Raw genomic sequence first — 17,497 nt, forward strand, 5'->3', positions numbered from 1 at the left:
TATACATTTATGTTGTGCGTCCAATGCTAAAGTTTAAGCCTCAGTCTGTTTCATTTCACAAGATAATGTTGAAATATAGCGCCAAAATCAGTATTTAGTTATTTTAAGCACAGACCACAGTTTAAATTTTTTGAGCTATTATTTTGATCGCAACTGTATGCCGGCAATGTTGCTACCTGCATATATGCAAGCCGCTTCCAGCAGAGCGACAATCGGAAAGCAAAGAGAGCGAGAAATGTTGCTCTCTCTGTGGTTGTTGCTCGTGCAGAAAATGTTGCTAGAAAACGACATGCATACAGGGTACAATACGAGGTAGAGCTTCGCAACATGCCCTGCCAACGCTAGCAACATTCGAATTGAGCAACACCAGACATCACGAAGAAAACACCACGAGAGCGCGACTTTACTTTACTTTACCGTTTGAATCGCGACCGTTCGCACGCTCTTTCCTTTGACTCTGTCCTCGGCGGTTCTTCCTCCGATTCTGTGCTCCTTTTGGAAGGGAGAGAGAGAAAATTGCGATAAAAACAAAAACCAGAAACAGACAAATCAAATCAAACGAAAAACAAACACAAAATCAAAATCAAAATCAAAACCAGATATCAAAAAGGGAAACAATTATTTTTTCTGCGTTCATCAAAATAAAAAAGTGCAAACAAACGAAAATTCTAGTGCAAAAAGATATCGAAAGAAAGAGATAACCACTAAAATAAAAATATACAACAAATCTGTGTAAGCCAGTTATACACACCTTAAAGCGTCCTGCAGGAAGGACTTCGTACACGTTTCACTCGGATCGACTATCTTCGGATTATTCCTCAACAGCAGCCGAAGTGCCGGCAACAACAAACAACAAGAACTGAAAAAAAAATATCCATTTGCGTGAATTGAAAAACAAGTAAGAATCAAACAATTGCGGTAGAAATTTAAGGAGTGTGCGAGTAAAAGGGACAACAGAAGACAAAAGGAACATACAAGTAGGGGAACAAAGAAAAGGAACGGGAAACCAAGGGAAATACTAGTTACGTTTGAGAGAAAAATGCGTGGAATATGCTAGACTAGACGTCACGAAAATACCCTTTTGAGCAACATTTGTGCGAAGAGAGCCGAAGATGGATATCCTACTCATTCGAGAGTTCGCTTGTAGGGTATTGAAGGTCCCACAAATGTTTTATTTGGGTAACATTATTAAGTTAACAAGATTTAGTATTCGGTTGAATTGTTTTCCTAAAATATAAAGCTAGTCATTCTAATCCCCCACAATCCCTTAATTGCCAATCGAAAACATTCACCCCACCCAAATAATTTCTCTGGCTACAAGATTTCTTCATTTGCTTCGATTCTAAGCTCTTAATAAGATTAATGGCGCCTCTCCATGATTCTATGGAATATAATCCCCCCCAGAACACACACCCATCATCATCGTCATCGTCATCGTCATGGTGGCTCTTGGGGTCTAATGGCTCGTGTCAAATGATTTTACAGAAGATTCAACTCCATCTGCAACTCCATTTCTCCCGGAGAAAAACATTAACATTTAACATAAATCAAAGGCGTGACAAATCCTTTTGAACATTTTCATAAACAATATGTGTCTGCTAATCCTCAAATGCCATCCAGAGAGACAGTTTTCAATCCATCAACATTTCGGAGGGGAACCAAAAATAGAGCGGCTCGGGAGAATAAATACCTAAACATAGAGAAAGAGATGGTGCCATAAACAAATGAGAGAGGAAATGAATGAAATTGGGGATAAAGAAACTATAATTCAATAATTAATGAATAGGTGATGGCAATTAACGAGAGGAAAAGATCACAAATGAAAGATCCCCCAATAGAAAGTTGCCTTCGCAGCTGCTGCTCTACCAAAAACAGAAAAAAAGGGGATCTGCTCTAAGAAAACGACTTCCGGGGAATCGTTGAAGTATAAACCCAAGAAAACATCAACAAAAACCAAAGAAAACCCAAGGAAATTTCAAGAAGAAGACATCTGTTGGAGTGTGAGAAATGAAGGAAAGTGAAGATTTCCAAGCTGACGCAACATTTGCATTCGAAAAGAGATTTATTGAGGGAACAACTCCAATCCCCCCCAGTCCAATTCCCAACTTCCTTCATTGTTTTGCCAAGTTTTCAAAAGACAAAAGCCGCCCGCCCCGCCAGGGAATGGGGCACGGGGCACGATGATGATGATGAGTGTGCCACAGTTTCTCATTTTCTTTTGCTTTACATTTCAATTGGAAACATTTCTTATGTAATGGGCGGAGTTTTTTGGGGCGTTAGGGCGTGTGTGTTGACGGCTTTCACTCGAAAAGTAAACAACAACAATAGCAATTAAGGGGAAAAGATAGCAAAGGAAATGTAGAAAATTGAAGACAATCCAAACAACATATTCAACACTTTTCTCCCTCCGCGCGCCTTTTTCAAGATAAACAACAACAGTTCTTGGGGTTTCAATGGTAGTTCACGGTCAAACGTTTGAGAATTTCCTCAACTTTCAACTGTAAATCCATCAGCAATCATGAGTGGAAGAGAGAATATCCTCCACTCGAGAGCTGCTGACAATTGACTAATGAGAGGATTACATGTGGAACCCTAGACGGTGAGGGGTGCAGTATAGAAGAAGGAGAAGGAGCATCATAAATAATTTGTTGACAATTTCAATTGCCTTCTTCCACGAGAATTCCAGGCATTTTTATCTTGAAAGAAATCTTTGCTTATCTATGTCCGTCCCTCCTTCTCGGGACAGGGGGGAAAAGGAACCGCGCAATAAAATGGGAATGACAGCAAAGAAAGGACAAAAAAACATGGACTGTTTTAGTCGACTGACGGTTACCCTTTACCACGATTCCGAATTACCGAATATGATGAGTGGACATGATTATAATAATCGGAGCTTAAAGAATGCCAAAAGATATGATCCAAGTGCATGGGACAAATCTGCTGTCTATAGATCCCACTATCTACGCCATCACCTGGAAAATATAGACATATTGATCTCCATGAATCAGACATACTCTTTGCAATCTATGATAACGGAGGTAAACAAACGAGAGAAGAGATGAACGCAATTCAAGGTTATTCTTTCTCCCTCTGCACACTGTTCCCGTGCTTTTGTTGTTGTTGCTCTGCACTCTCTCGAGTGTAATAACAAATTCATAAAAATTTCCTTATTTTGAAGTGGTATTCTCCCTCTCTGGTTTGTTCTTCTCCGCCTCTATCAGAAACCAACACCACAAGAGAGCCCTGGCGCCTTCCGGGAGGGGAGATCCTTTGAGGATTTAATGTGTATGTGTGCGTGTGTGGTGTTTACTCGTTTACCAATTTCCGCTCACTACCTGCACTCTGCTCCCCTCTCCTCTGTGGCCTCTGGAGATTATCATCCATCAAGAAGGAAGAAAAAGAGAGAGGAGAGCACGTGCACAGGCAACCTTTTGGGGTTTTGCGGTTTCTAGTTTCTGTGTTTCTCGTCATAGCTTATGCTTGGTTGAACTTCGCGCCCCTTCCCCGCGTGGCACACGTGTCCGGGGTATTCATTAATCATCCCACTTTTGATTGGAATTGCGTCTTCCCCCCCACTCTATAAATTGCCATGAAATTAACAAACTTGAAAGAAATAAGCATAATAAATTGTTAGATCAAAATATTTTCAAGTTAATTTCAAGAGTTGGCCCTTGGGGGCTCTCGTTTCCAGAGCTCCAGAGTTCCAAGGCACATGTAGCCATGCAGGTGAGGCGTTACAGCCCGTGGGAGAGCTTTCTGGCAAAGCCTCACCTGCATGGCCATCGCTCTGCCGCTCTTTTGGATGGCGTCTGGCTGACAAATTGACTTCGTTAGGGAGAGGATTTCCCCTCTGCTCTGCCGCTCTGCTGGAGGGATATTTGTGGAGCAAATTGAAAAATTATGTCTGTTGCCCGAGGATATTGAATCAAAAGCACTGATTGGTGGAGCACCACCAGCACTTGGGGGCGGGGGCGTAGGAGCAGGAGCCGGAGCCGGAGCAGGGGCAGCCACCTGAGTAGGAGCCTGGAAATAGCATTTTCCGTTGATTGCTGTTATTGTTGTTGCGGTGGCGGTGGCAGTGGCGGTGACGGTGGCGGCTGTCTAGACAAATTTCCTCGTTTGTCTGTAATTATAAATGAGTGTTCGTTGGTTCATTCGTTATCATTGAAATCTTAATGTCCGGGACTCTGACGCGACGAGTGTCCAGCAGTTGTTCCAATATCCTGTTTAATTGAGCATAAAAAGCACCCACACACGCACATGTGCATAATAAGAATAATAACAGTAGTAGTAGTGTAAAAGTGAGTGTTTTTTATTGTGCCTCTCTGCCACTCACCTATCAATCAGTATAGCCCTCTCCCTCACTCTCTCTCTATGGCGACACCTTAATGCCGGCACACACGCACATACGAAGGGCGGCAAGCGCCATCTGGTGGTTTGGTCCCAAGTCAGAAAAAAGCAACAGAAAGGAGAGAGAGCGTGTGGGAGTGTGAGTGGGAGCGACTTATACGAGGAGTGATCTGTGTGTGTGGGAGTGTGTGCGGGGGTGTGAGAAGGATAGGTGAGGGCGATTGATCGAATAGAAAGAGTAAAGTGGCGGCAGGAGCCAAAACAAGAACAGTAATAAATAATAATAACAGGACGCAGGTCTGTTCCTCCCCTCCACTGTCATTCCTTCTTCCATGCCATTGCCGCCCCCTTCTTTTTTTCGTTTCATGCTTCGCTGCCATTAGTTTGTTGGCGAGTGGGAGAGGGAGGGATAGGCACACACAAACACAAGCACGCACACACACACAGGTTGCGTCTTGAATGACAGTTACGAGTAATGACTCGTGTAGCAGTTGTCGCTTTCTCACTCACAGCAGGGGGGGGCTTATCGCCTGGAACACTCCCCCTCCACCCTCTATTCGTGAAACAATAGAATAAATGGCCAAAAGCAATTGCATTTTTATGCATTTCAAAGTGGTTCCTGACATGTCCGCAAGATATGCGAGAGATATTCCACGAGAATTTATGTATTTGTTGCGCCTAAGCTACGGGGATCTACATGGGCTTACGGGCGGTGGGTGGTGGCTGTAAACAAAAGGGGGCGCTAGTGCAACATACTCTTCGACACAGGCACAGTGGGGCAAATATTAAAACAAGTGTTACAAATAGGAGATGGCAAAAAAATATTTAAAAAAAGTGTCACAAATAGGAGATTGAAAATAAATATTTTAGTATTAAATATTCAAAAATACTTGCAAGAAAGTGGTTTCCAGCACTCCTCCTATGTTCCACTTTTCTACCACTGTTGCCCACTGTAAATGCTCTTGAAGCGTATCCCCGCCGCATTTTGTGGTCAATTTTTTATGTTTTAACGGTAATTTCTTGAACAAAAAAAAAGATATTAAATTTTGGAAAACGCTGTGGGGTGCAGAGAGAGAGAGTGGAAAAGGGAAGGACATGGAATTGGAAGTCAAAGAAGGGAAGGGAAATTGCATGTCAAACGCAAGTTTCGAATTTGATTTAATTTACGAGCCAAGACAAATTACGGCTACAGCCACCAGACCCCGGCCCAGGCCCGGACCCCTTCGCTTCGCTTGTCGGTCACATATGCCACATAGAACGAGAGAGGGAGAGAGAGGGTATGTGGGGTGGGGCTATGGGGCTATGGGGGAGTGCGTGTCAACAGGGAACGCTTTTCTTTTGTACCGCTTTTTCGCCGCTTTTCATTGCCCTTCCGGGCGCGTCCAAATTTGTGTTTTGTTTGTTTGACCCCCGCCGGTGGACACACCACAAACGATTCCCATTCTCGGCCACAAACGATTCTCATTCTCAGCTAATTAACAAAAGGATGATTAGACGTTGATCTACATCGTTGTCATTGTCGTTCTCGCTATCTCTAAATATCTTGCACTTTATGGAATGTCTCGACCTATAGAAAAAGATATCTTTCCCCCTCTCTATCTCTCTCTTTAGTTTATTAATACATTCTTTTTGCAATTGTCAAAGTGAGAATGAGGCTGGGATCACACTCTAACAGTGCGTGGCAAAAGTATGAAAAAAAAAACATGAAAACACTCGAAATATAAATATGAACTCTAGGGACTGAAGGATCTATAGAACTATAGAACCCAACAATCCGATTAAAGATATTTTAGCGCTTAGCTTTATGGAGGTTTCCGGTTTAGTGGGAGTTCCATATCTCTCCATTGAGTCCTCCTCCATTGAGTTTCCCCTTTTAAAATCCAGCCGATAACTTTTAAGAAGGCTTGCAAGGCCACTAGCCGGGAATGTCGTGGTTTTGCTGCCCAAATTTCCCATAAGCGAAAGGATACATTCATTTCTAGGGACAACTGGCGATACGGGATTAGCTATGCTATTATTTGTGGTACTAAAGTGCTGGGACGCACTGTGCCAGTGGCATCCAGAAGATACTCGTAGATGCTTGAAGCCTACTCCATTTTCCAGCGAGAACTGTAATTACTTTGACCTGCATTTCTGTTTAGCAGCAGAAGGAGAAGCTAAGGAAGAGAGAGGGGCTTATATAGACATACATACATATGTATGTATGTACATATGTACGACTTGTGGCCCCATGACTTGTGGCCAGAGAATTAGAGAATCGGAGAACCAGACAACACTTATCTGCTCCCCACACCCATGCTCCTGGGTCGTTAATGCTTTGAAATCCGATTCAATTGGATTTCTGTGTCTGTTCTCTGTCTCTCGCACTCTTTCATGCCACACACATGTGACACTCTTTTCACTTTCGATACGCAACAGACGACGATGTCTCGATGTCGATGTTCGAGGTTTGCTTTCGATTTTCCTTCCACTTTAACAGAGAGAGAGAGAGAGAGAGCGAAGAACACATAGAGAATATAGTGATAATATTCCAACAGATTATTACACGCAATGCGTTTTGAACTTAAAGTTCAAATTTTAATGGAATTTCGGTTGATTTACATGACAGCAGAGCCAGCAAAGGTCGGGTCGGGACCTGGCATCGTTTTTCCCTCGATGTTGCCCCATCGCATTCCCCCCACGTTCTCCATATCTTTTGTGTCGCCTTCATGCGTGAGGAAAACGGGGAAATAATGAGTGCAGTTCGAGTGTAGATGGTGGGGACGGGACTGAAGGGAGATTATTGTTTAGTGTGTCATTTGTGGGGCGAATGGTGTTCCAGGAAATTAAATGAAATCCATTGACGGTAGACAGAACGGAGATCATACCCTTGATTGATAAGCTTTTAATGAGGGATTTGAGTGAACGAAAAATCTGTGGTTGTAGAAGATCATTGATCAATGGTTTGTATGGGTATTGGAACTTTACCTTTTGAAGGATCATCCTAGCCAATGATTGCTGAAGTTGTCTAGAAAAGAGGGCATACATATGTACATAAAAGAGTCACAGATAAAGTGTACTTTAAAGAGGAAATAAATGGAGGCAATGGAAGTTCGAAATCTATGGGAAATCATAAGAGTGGGTGCGAGAAGGGGATCTGGAAGTGATCTTTTCAGTGATTGCTTTAGATCTTTGGAAATCGATGATCGCTTATCAAACGAAATCTTCGATATACCTAAAAGGTTCACTGGATCTTTAAAACACTCCTCCTAATGTACAAATTAAGCTATATTTGTACTCTTTAGTGGAAATAGAAGTGCAAATATCATTCGCCGTCTCTTCCCTAGACACTTATAAGTCTTCAAGGACTCCCTTTTCCCTGTAAAAGTCACCATTTGCCTTTGCTTTTTACCGTATTGCCTCCTAATGTATTCCAAACGATCCTCCCCGAGTCTACGTCTGCAGTCTAATGCCATTCTAACGATCAAATCGTTAAAAAAAAGAAAAGTCACAATTTCCACGTTTTTGGAATATTTTTATCATCATTTATTTGTCATGACTTTTGGCCATTCGATTTGTGTGAGCTGTGCGACGTGATTTTGCTACCGATGACTGATCCGCTGATCCTGTGACCCGCTGATCCTTCGATATCCCGCTGCGAAAAGCGGCGTCGGCGGTGTTACCTTTTCTAATGACCAAAATGTCCTTGGTCCTTGGTCCGATGCGACGTTGATTTTATAGGTTTTCGCTAATTAAAGAACGTTTTCGTAGAACGTGCAACGTGCAACGTGTGAAAGGCGCACGTACCAAAAGTGGAAAGAAAAATGGAAGAAGTAAAAGGATCTAGGACATGGGACAGGGATCAGACGATCAGCAACCGAATGAGAGTCCTGCGCAGCTGTCGCCTCAATAAATTTGCGGTCTTCCCGCCCCAAAAAGAGAAAAAGCAAAAAAAAAACTCGGCTCAACGGGAATGTTGCAAGGGAAATTTGAGCAATTTTCCAGGATTCTACCTGAGTCGAGCCGAGCAGAGCAGAGCAGAAGGTACGTGCTCTTTCCAGGTAGAGAAAATGATTGGAAAAGGAAATGGAAAGGATCGGGATTCGGGATCGGGACCGGGATCGGCAGGGAGGGTATAAAGACCGCGGGCAGCAGGCAGCGGCATTTCAGAAGCATTTCAGCCAGCAATCGGGATAGATCTTAGATCGTAGATCCCTCAAAGTCTCTAAAAATATAAACAAATTCGAAAAGAAACGGCAGCAACTAAGTCAAAGGTTTGTCCTGCCACCAAGGATTGCTGCCGTCGTTTGCTGCCAAAAACGGACTTGCATTAAACATTTTTTCCCTTCCATTTGTTGCAGAATTCTCGCAGAGTTCTCTAAAACGCATCTTGAGAGCCAAAGAATCATCGAAAAACAAATAACATAATGGGAGAACTCGAGGAGAAGGAAACGCCACCGACAGAGACAACGGCCGCACAGCAGGAGACGCTGGAGGAGCCCAAGGAGACGGACAAGATGCTGGACAGCAAGAAGACCGAGAAGACCCCCAGTCCGCAGTCATCGAAGCCGGCCACCCCCAATGCGGGCAAGAAGTCCCCGGTGGGCGAAAAGACCAATGAAGAGAAGGGACATGAGATCATTGACATTCCCGAGGAGAAGGAGAAGCCACAGCCGACGGAGGGCAGCGGTGCAGGAGAGGAGAAGAAAATCAGCAAGGAAGAGCGCGAGGTGAAGCCCAAGAAGATACCCATCGGTGGCCTCAAGCTGCCGGGTTTCTTTATGAAGAACAAACCCAAGGCAGAAGGCGATGGCGCCGAGGGCGAGCTGCTCGAAAAGGATGCAGAGGACAAGGACAAGGAGGCGACGGCAGTCAACGGAGATGCCGCCGCTGCAGCAGCAGCAGCAGAGCCCAAGCCGCGTCCTGGCCTGGGACAGCGTCTCAGGAGCTTCTTTGTGCGCAAGCCAGGAGCCGAAAAGGAGAAGAAGGCGCTCGTAAATGGAGACGCGGATGCCAAGTCGGGTATGTCATAGATTTTCCTGTTCATTTGTACGAGTACTAACCTGAGATTTTCATTTGCACAGAAGCCACTGCTGAAGCTGCCGCCGCGGAGGACGCAGCAGCCGTGGATCCGCCACCGAAGCGAGGACTCTTGAATGCCATCAAACTGCCGATTGCGAACATGATACCCAAGCAGCGAAAGAACGGCGACGATGTGGAGATGGGGCTGGGCGGCAAAGCAGGCCTCGCCTCGATGGAGACTCTCGATGATTCGCTCAAGGATCAGGACACGGTGGATCGTGCACCCGTCAAGAATGCCAATGGCACGGATGACATCAAAAGTGAACTGAAGGACGAGAAACTGGCCGCAGAACAGAAGCTCGCCGCCGAAGAGGACGAACGCGATCGTCCCATTTCGCTGTTGCAGCGCCTCCGTGGCTACAAATGCAGCGTGGACGATGCTTTGATTGCCTTCGGAATCCTGTTGTTTGTGCTGCTCCTCGCGGTGATTGGCTATGTGCTGACACACGAGACTTTGACCTCTCCCCCGCTGCGCGAGGGTCGCTACATTCTCGCCGTAACAGGCTGCGGGCCCGTGGAGGGGGTCAAGGAGGATGGAGCCTTTGCCTTCCGTGGCATACCCTATGCCAAGGCGCCCGTGGATGAGCTGCGCTGGAGACCCGCACAGTTGATCGACAGCATCGACGGCTGCTGGAACGACACGCTGCAGACGCACAACAGCAGCGTCGTGTGCACTCAGCGATTGGGCAACGGCACCACTGTGGGGGACGAGGATTGCCTCTTCCTGGATGTGGTGACGCCCCATGTGCGCTACACGAATCCCCTGCCCGTGGTGGTGCTCATTGGCGCCGAGACCCTGGCGGGGCCATCGCCTGGCATACTGCGTCCCTCGGCCCGCTATTCCCGCTCCCACGATGTGATCTTTGTGCGCCCGAATTTCCGCCTGGGCATCTTTGGATTCCTCGCCTTGGAATCGCTCACGAAGGAGGCGCACCCAAGGACCTCTGGCAACTACGCTCTCACCGATATCATTGCTGTACTCAAGTGGATCCAGTTGAATATCGTTAACTTTGGAGGCGATCCCAAGTCCGTGACTCTTTTGGGACATCGTGCGGGCGCCACTCTGGTCTCTGCGCTGGTGAGCTCCCCCAAGCTCAAGGATCTGTACACACGCGCCTGGTCCTCCTCCGGATCGGCCATATTCCCCGGCAAGCCCCTGGCGGAGGCGGAGAAGCTTAATCAGCAGTTGATGGTCACCCTGGACTGCAGCGATGTGGGGTGCCTGCGCGACGCCTCCAGCGAGAAACTGTGGGCCGCCACACCCGACACTTGGCTGCACTTCCCCCAGGATCTGCCCCAGCCGCAGGAGATCAACAGCGGCAGCCGTCACGAGTGGTTGGTCCTGGATGGAGATGTGCTGTTCCAGCATCCCTCGGAGTCGTGGAAGCGCGACCAGGCCACCGAGCAGCCGCTGCTGGTCGTGGGAGCCACCGCCCATGAGGCGCACACCGAGAAGCTGCGCGAGCTGCACGCCAACTGGACGAAGGAGGAGGTGCGCGATTACTTGAACAATTCGCAAATCGGCGCCCTCGGCCTCACCGATGAGGTGATCGAACGCTACAATGCCACGAACTATGCCGCTCTGGTGTCCATCATCACGGACATACGCACCGTTTGCCCGCTGCTGACGAATGCCCGCCTCCAGCCGAGCGTACCCTTCTATGTGGTGACCCAGGGCGAGGGCGAGGATCAGTTGGCGACAGTGGATGCCGATGTGCAGGCCATTCTGGGTCGCTATGAGCCCCACACCGTGGAGCAGCGTCGCTATGTGTCGGCCATGCAGCAGCTCTTCTACTATTATGTATCGCACGGCACGGTGCAGTCGTTCGAGCCACGACGAAGGGTGATCAATGTGGGGCAGGACGCACAGCCGCAGGAGGACTACGAGCATTGCAATTACTGGATTAGCAAGGATATAGTGCCGCGCTATGCGCGCATCGATTGAGGAGGAGCCGACTAAGAAAAACCAAAAGCAGATAAACCCCCCACCCCGCCCCCTTCTTTCTCCCAAACCAAATTTTTTTTTTTATTTTTTAGACTCTTGTAAATGATGATGTCTTCATTTTCTCAAGGGGATTCTCGGCTTTGATCTGAATCTGAATCCCTGATGAATGCAGACACCTTCTCCCTCTCCTCCTTCCTGTTAGGAAGGTTAGGTGTAGGAGCTCTATACGTTTTGCATTTAGTTTAGCCTTTAAGTGAATCTAGTGTTTATATCTCTCTCTCCCTGTCTCTGTCTTTATCTCTCTACCTCTCTCTGTCGCTACTGTATATTTAGTTGTCTTACAATTTAAGTTACGAAGTTCTTTAAGTATCTTATATATCTCTAACCATATAATACTATACCATATACGAGACGATCGATACACGTATTCTCTGATCTTACACACCCACACCCACACTCACACACACACAAATGACACACAAACAAACCACACACAAAATATATTCAAATTATACTTGAAAAGTATAGATCTACACGTCTTTCAACTCAAGAACTAACTCTAGAAATACGGAAAACATTATACTACTGTTCGAATATACAATACAATACAATACGATACGATATTTATGCCAGAAAGAACCGACAACAACAACAACAACAACAAAATGACCAACGATGAACAACACTTTTTTTGATACCAACTTTATAAGGAAACCCACAACCAATAACCAATGACTCTATGGGAGGGATGTGATGTGGTTTCCATCTCAGTTAGATTTAGTTTTCGATACAACAAAAAAAAAAAACAAAACAAAAAACGATTTAAGGAGGGAATTCTGTTGTAAACATTTTCCTTTTCGAGAGACTGTTCTTCAGAAAGCATCATCATTTTCATCGTTTCATGCATTCTTCAACCTTTTTGGGAGGATATACATATGTATATCTATATATATGTATGTCTACATATATCTGTAATGAATACTCGTACTAATAACATAACACAATTTTTTTATAGCTTTATATGTATATTAATCGTATGGAATAAAAAAAAAAACATTTTATACAAGAAAAATACGAACATCTACAAGCCACACACATTCGCAAATAAAGAAAAGTAAACCGAAAATCAATTGAAATCCAGAATAAAAAGAATGACTAAATGCGTGAAATATTACATGGAATTACATTTAGATTTATGTTCTGAGAAATGTTTTAATAAACGCAAGAATTAAGAACTAAAAATACAAAAAATTAAACATTTACTGAAGGAGGAGACATTTTCACAGAAAATGATCCATCAATCCACCCTTCTCTATTCATCCATCCGTCTATCCATCCTTCTCTATCCCGTGCTATTGAGCTTGTACACGCGACACTTATTGTCGGTCAAGGCGGCCAGATAGGAGCCAATGCTGTTGCTCACGGGACAAAAGTCGTAGATCACCTCATTGACGGGCATCGTTTGGACACGCTCCTCGCGGCGGACGTCGTGCAGCATCAGCTGCTTGTTATTCTGCAGATAGCCAACGATCAGGGTGTTATCCTCGACACCCAGCTGAGTGGGTCGTGTCATGATGGGCGTGGCTGGGGGTCCAAAGATGGTGACTCTCGCCCGGAACACCGGGATGTCTTCGATCTTGTCCAGTTGCCCCAGTATGAACCGAGAGTTGGGCGAGTTCGGATTGCTGCGGGCCGAAATGAGCAGAGTGTCCTGCACATGGTCGTACTGCATTGAGAGGAACGGTCCGTCGACATTGAGGCGCGTGGCCTGGGCCACTTCGCCGGCCGAAACATACTCGTAGAAGGACAGCGCAGAAAGCTGGCAGACGAGGAATCCCCCATAGGGAAAGGTCTTGTTCGGGGGCACAGCCTCGATGTGTATCACAGGACTAAAGTTCTCTAAAAATATAAGGGTACAAAAATCAGTTTTTTCGGATTAGATACATTGTGTTGTAGATGCACCCACCATTGGCCTGGTATTGGCCGAGAATGCTATCGGGAAAGCGCAGATCATAGATGTAGGCCCCGCCACGGAGATCGCCTCCATACAGATAGTTATCCCGGTCGTTACGATCGAAGCCGCAGGCCCAGAGCGTCTTATCCATTGCTGAGACCATGCACGACTGCAGCTTGGTGCGTACATCGAACAGCTTGATCTTGGACTCGCGACTGGACACAGCCAGCAGCTGCTTCGAGTCGCTGAATGAAATATCGCGCACCAGCATGGCCGTTGTGTAAAGGAAGTGCAGCGGCTGGAAGTTTAAGGGATCGATAAAGCGCACTCCGTAGCCGGGGAACAGGCTCTGGCCACTCTTCTGGCTGGCCATCAGCAGCGAGTGTTTGCTGGAGAAGTGCATCACGCGGCAGCCGGGGTCGCGGGTGATCTCAAAGTTCTTCTCCATGTATAGGCGATGCATGGGCAGCTGCTGGATGGGCCTTTTCTTTGCTGCATCCGACAGAACGGAGAACGCTCCACGGCCGCCAGTTCCTTCGGTCAAAGCGACCAGCTGGTCGTATTTCTTTTTCGTTTGCAACAGCTTATCGCTGGTCACGAAGTGAGCCAGTTTTGCGGCCGACAGCTCTGTGGCCAGGATGTGGTTGCGTCGGCGCTCTTCCTCCAGCTGATCCCTGATTTCGGTGTCCACCACTACGATGCGCTTGGCATACAGGTGGCGGATGTCCTTGTATGTGGCCTTTGACTTGCACTGGGGGCACACCTTCACGGACGACTGTCTCTGGCTTTCGGCCAGCCAGCGGCGGATGCATTCCTCTCCAAATAGATGGCCGCAGCGTAAAGAGACCAGTCTATGGTCTCCGCTCATCTCCCACGAGTCCAGGCAGATGGGGCACGTGAGACCATCGTCTTCGTCCACTTGTGGTGGCGCAGGAGCCTTTGTCGGCTCGGGTGTCTTCGTTAGGCTTTTGTCTGCAGCGCATAGACGCTTGCGTTTCTTTGGCGGCGATGGTGTTTCTAGATTTATGATATCTCCCTGTCCTGGGGCTCTTTGCGAGTTGGTCGGCGGACTGGTAGGTTGCGGCTGTGGCTCCGCATCCTCCTCTAGGGCGTTCAGTTCTGCCTCAAGAACTTCCACATCATTTGCAGCATCGTCTGCTGCAGCCGCTTGCTGCGCATCATCCTCACCATCACCATCGCGACGCTCCAACGGCGCCAGGACAGCCAATGCTGACAGTCCTGGATCCAAAAGTACTTCTAGTTGTTGCAGTTCCACTGGCAGCCCGCCAACCATCGCTAGTTCGGGATACTGTGTGATAAATCTTTGCCAGTTCTGGCGTCGCACAACGGGCTGAAGAGACTCCTGACTTTCCTCCGAATAGGCTTCGGCATCGGCGGTGGCGTCGTCGTCGGCATCGGCATCGGCGGTGGCGTCGTCATCGGTATCCGCCACTTGCTCCCAACTGTCATCACTTTCCTCGTGACTCATAACCGTTGATTATCTTAAATCTCATCAAGAACTGGCGCAAAAAATTTGATTTTTTAAATGTGTTGTAGTTTTTAAGAAGTTCTTTTCAATTTTGACAACAGCTAGAACAGAGCAATGTGCGATATTCCTTGTAATACTATCGATGTTTTTTTGTCGATGGCTGGTTGTTCAGAATTTCATGCATACACTGAAGCAGTCACTCTAAAAGGGAGTAATTAAAATGCCACCAAAATCACCATGAAGGCAGAAGAGATCGTATCGGGCAGGGTGCTGCTACTGGCGATTTGAAATTTTTGTTCATTTTCATGTTAAGCTTAAAATATTTTAAAATTACGATGTTCAATAGTGCGATAAGTATCGCGACCGCCGATAAAATGGGCAGAAAGGTTTTGTCGACCATTGTCGACCAGTATTCAAATACACTCCACTTTAGCGCAGTTCAGGTGAAAGGTATGGCAGTCTTTTTTGCAAGTAATGAGAAAGGGTATGATGGATCTGCAAGAAGAATTTACAAACAGTAACCACTCAAGTTTTTCACCCCTTTAAATAGAGGAGGGTCAGGAGGGCTAAGCTCGTTTTTTCATCGGTATATTCACGGTATACATATTTGGAACATTAGACGGTATGTTTCTGGCGAAAAGTATAGATAAATCCACGGTCACACTGCCCTATCTTTGGACGCCTTCGCAGCCGCGATTTGTTGAAAAAATCAAAAAACCGCTTTGAAATCGGTAAAAGTGCAAGATATACGAGCTGAATAAAGTCACGGCACGTACAGTGAAACCCTTGCAGTGAGTTTCAAGTTGAAGTAAGAATTCCATCGAACCCAACCGGCATTTCGCCTCGCGGCAAATAATTGCATCAGTGTTGGTGGCCGCCGCCGCCGCCAAAGCACAGCAAAGCGCAAACCAAAGAAAGTTTGCTCATTACAATTGTAAATCATTAACAGGTGTTAATTAGAAAGATAGAGAGAGAGCGATAGAGTGAGTGGGAGCTTTTCCAGATAGAAAAGATTGGTAAGGCGACATTGCGGGGCGAAATATACCACAACGCAATTAACCCTCTGCGCCCCTGGCCTTGAACTCAATAGACTTGGCTGCCGTCCATACAGTGACGCCGCGACACACAGACACACATACCCGAAAGCCGCTTTCCTGCCACTTCCACTGCCACTGCTCTACTAACCGAAAGAAAAGAATCGAACTTGAAAGAACCATGGCTGACCCAAAGACACCCGAGAAGATGCTTTCCGCCAAGCCGCCAGTGTTCCATCATCATAATAACAGCCCGAATGCCTCGCTGCAGCTACCGAGTCCCATAATCACGCGACGCACACGCACGGCCTCGACGTAAGTCCATCTCCTACATCTCCATCTCCCTTTCTCTGGCATTGATTTAATTGTCTCTTCCCACTGCTCCCTCCATCCATTGGACCTGGCCGTCGCTTTTGCGCGCGCACAAAACACACACAAAAAAAAAACACAACATAAACCCAACAAAAAATGGAATAAATTTAGCTCGGCTCGGGCCTTGGAGAACCCAGTGGTGACCGGCGTGGTAAAGTCCTTTAGCCGTAGCAAAGGACATGGCTTTATAATCCCCACTGCCGGTGGCGAGGACGTTTTTTGCCATGTTTCCGAGTAAGTTGTTTAATAATGCATTCAACCTTCGCTTCGCCCACCGTTTAACGTTTCGCTCACTGCTCACAAAAATTCCAGCATCGAAGGTGAATATGTGCCCATGCCCGGGGATGAGGTCAAATACCGTCTGTGCGCCATTCCGCCAAAGTACGAGAAACACCAGGCCGTGCACGTACAGATAAGCAACTTGACTCCCGAGGTGCACCACAAATGGGAGGAGCCCGTGTTTGGATCCTCGCCCGCCAAGTAGGTGTGGTGTGTTTGGAGGGAGGGTAAAGAAGGACGAATAAATGTTAGCAGCCTTCCATGGACTTTAATTGGACTGGAGCACGCCACACACGAGATGCTTAGATGGAAACAACACGGAGGGGGAAGAAACCAACAATAACCATGAAAATGAAAGCGAACTGTCGAAAGAACCATAACAGAAACAGAAACAGAACCAGAGACCAGAAAAGAAGAGCCAGCCATTAAAGTATCAATTGAAAACTTACTTAATTAGACTCTAAGCGATAGAAGCGTTAGAAGCGATAGAAACAGAAAAACATAACAGTCACAAATGTTGCCTTGAATTGGAAGAGGATAGCGACAGCTGAAACCAGTTTTACTCAAGTAATGCATATTGAAATCGTATTTGGAAATTGAAATTGTTGTTCGAGATCATTGATGACATGATGATCGCCTGCCAGCATGCCAGCCTACCAGCCAGGCCTTGCTCGGCCCGGCCCGGCCCGTTTGTGTATCCACCAATTGGTTCTGGAGCCTGTATCAGTAATTACTTTTAATTATAATGAAATATCTGAATGTGTTCGCCAAGCAAACGAAACAGAAATTCAATTTATTATTATACCAACAAATGCTGCGAATTAAATATGCACTTTTTTTTCAATCTTCATGAGTGTGTTGTATTGTGTGTGCTGCTTGCACGGAATGGAATGGTGAAATTGAATTTTATCTGCATGTTAATGTATTGTATACATTGTGCGAATATATACATGCCCCAGTTGTACAATGTCTTATCTGTGGGCATGGGAAGTCGAGCAACTGGACTCTCGCAG

General features: G+C 46.4%; 3 protein-coding genes across 8 annotated transcripts; 2 read left to right on the forward strand and 1 right to left on the reverse strand.

Annotated features, from left to right (window-relative positions):
- The first annotated feature begins 351 nt into the window (after positions 1-351).
- Positions 352-12,162, forward strand: Nrt (Neurotactin). Of its 3 annotated transcripts, none has more exons than XM_001352790.4 (3): positions 352-898; positions 8,691-9,351; positions 9,414-12,162. In XM_001352790.4, the coding sequence occupies exons 2-3, from the start codon at positions 8,757-8,759 to the stop codon at positions 11,354-11,356; spliced, it is 2,538 nt and encodes an 845-aa protein (XP_001352826.2). In that variant the 5' UTR covers positions 352-898; positions 8,691-8,756; the 3' UTR covers positions 11,357-12,162. The 3 variants fall into 3 exon arrangements, with proteins under 3 accessions (XP_001352826.2, XP_033240581.1, XP_033240580.1); XM_033384690.1 differs by lacking the exon at positions 352-898 and adding an exon at positions 8,455-8,603 and having other exon boundaries at positions 9,417-12,162; XM_033384689.1 differs by lacking the exon at positions 352-898 and adding an exon at positions 8,456-8,603.
- Positions 12,163-12,537: 375 nt separating this feature from the next.
- Positions 12,538-14,968, reverse strand: mus302 (mutagen-sensitive 302). The gene is made up of 2 exons (XM_001352789.4): positions 13,323-14,968; positions 12,538-13,255 (listed from the first exon to the last, which is right to left on the reverse strand). The coding sequence occupies exons 1-2, from the start codon at positions 14,797-14,799 to the stop codon at positions 12,699-12,701; spliced, it is 2,034 nt and encodes a 677-aa protein (XP_001352825.3). The 5' UTR covers positions 14,800-14,968; the 3' UTR covers positions 12,538-12,698.
- A 466-nt stretch (positions 14,969-15,434) lies between these two features.
- LOC4811956 (cold shock domain-containing protein CG9705) lies at positions 15,435-17,328 on the forward strand. 4 transcript variants are annotated; one of them, XM_033384691.1, is made up of 5 exons: positions 15,436-15,607; positions 15,749-15,815; positions 15,890-16,148; positions 16,317-16,439; positions 16,518-17,328. In XM_033384691.1, exons 3-5 carry the CDS (start codon positions 16,015-16,017, stop codon positions 16,687-16,689), a joined length of 429 nt encoding a protein of 142 aa, XP_033240582.1. In that variant the 5' UTR covers positions 15,436-15,607; positions 15,749-15,815; positions 15,890-16,014; the 3' UTR covers positions 16,690-17,328. The 4 variants fall into 4 exon arrangements, with proteins under 4 accessions (XP_015043891.1, XP_033240582.1, XP_033240583.1 ...); XM_033384692.1 differs by having other exon boundaries at positions 15,436-15,590; XM_015188405.2 differs by having other exon boundaries at positions 15,435-15,607; positions 15,749-16,148.
- The last annotated feature ends 169 nt before the right edge of the window (positions 17,329-17,497 follow it).

Source organism: Drosophila pseudoobscura, chromosome X (assembly GCF_009870125.1).
Source record: "Drosophila pseudoobscura strain MV-25-SWS-2005 chromosome X, UCI_Dpse_MV25, whole genome shotgun sequence".
NCBI classification, from domain to species: Eukaryota; Metazoa; Arthropoda; class Insecta; order Diptera; family Drosophilidae; genus Drosophila; species Drosophila pseudoobscura.

Coding starts and splice junctions, on each gene's coding strand:
- Nrt (XM_001352790.4), top strand. CDS start 8,757: ATGGGAGAACTCGAGGAGAAGGAAACGCCACCGACAGAGACAACGGCC. Junction 9,352..9,413: donor AGACGCGGATGCCAAGTCGG/GTATGTCATAGA, acceptor TCATTTGCACAG/AAGCCACTGCTGAAGCTGCC.
- LOC4811956 (XM_015188405.2), top strand. CDS start 16,015: ATGGCTGACCCAAAGACACCCGAGAAGATGCTTTCCGCCAAGCCGCCA. Junction 16,149..16,316: donor CGCACACGCACGGCCTCGAC/GTAAGTCCATCT, acceptor GAATAAATTTAG/CTCGGCTCGGGCCTTGGAGA. Junction 16,440..16,517: donor GTTTTTTGCCATGTTTCCGA/GTAAGTTGTTTA, acceptor CAAAAATTCCAG/CATCGAAGGTGAATATGTGC.
- mus302 (XM_001352789.4), bottom strand. CDS start 14,799: ATGAGTCACGAGGAAAGTGATGACAGTTGGGAGCAAGTGGCGGATACC. Junction 13,256..13,322: donor CGGCCAATACCAGGCCAATG/GTGGGTGCATCT, acceptor TTATATTTTTAG/AGAACTTTAGTCCTGTGATA.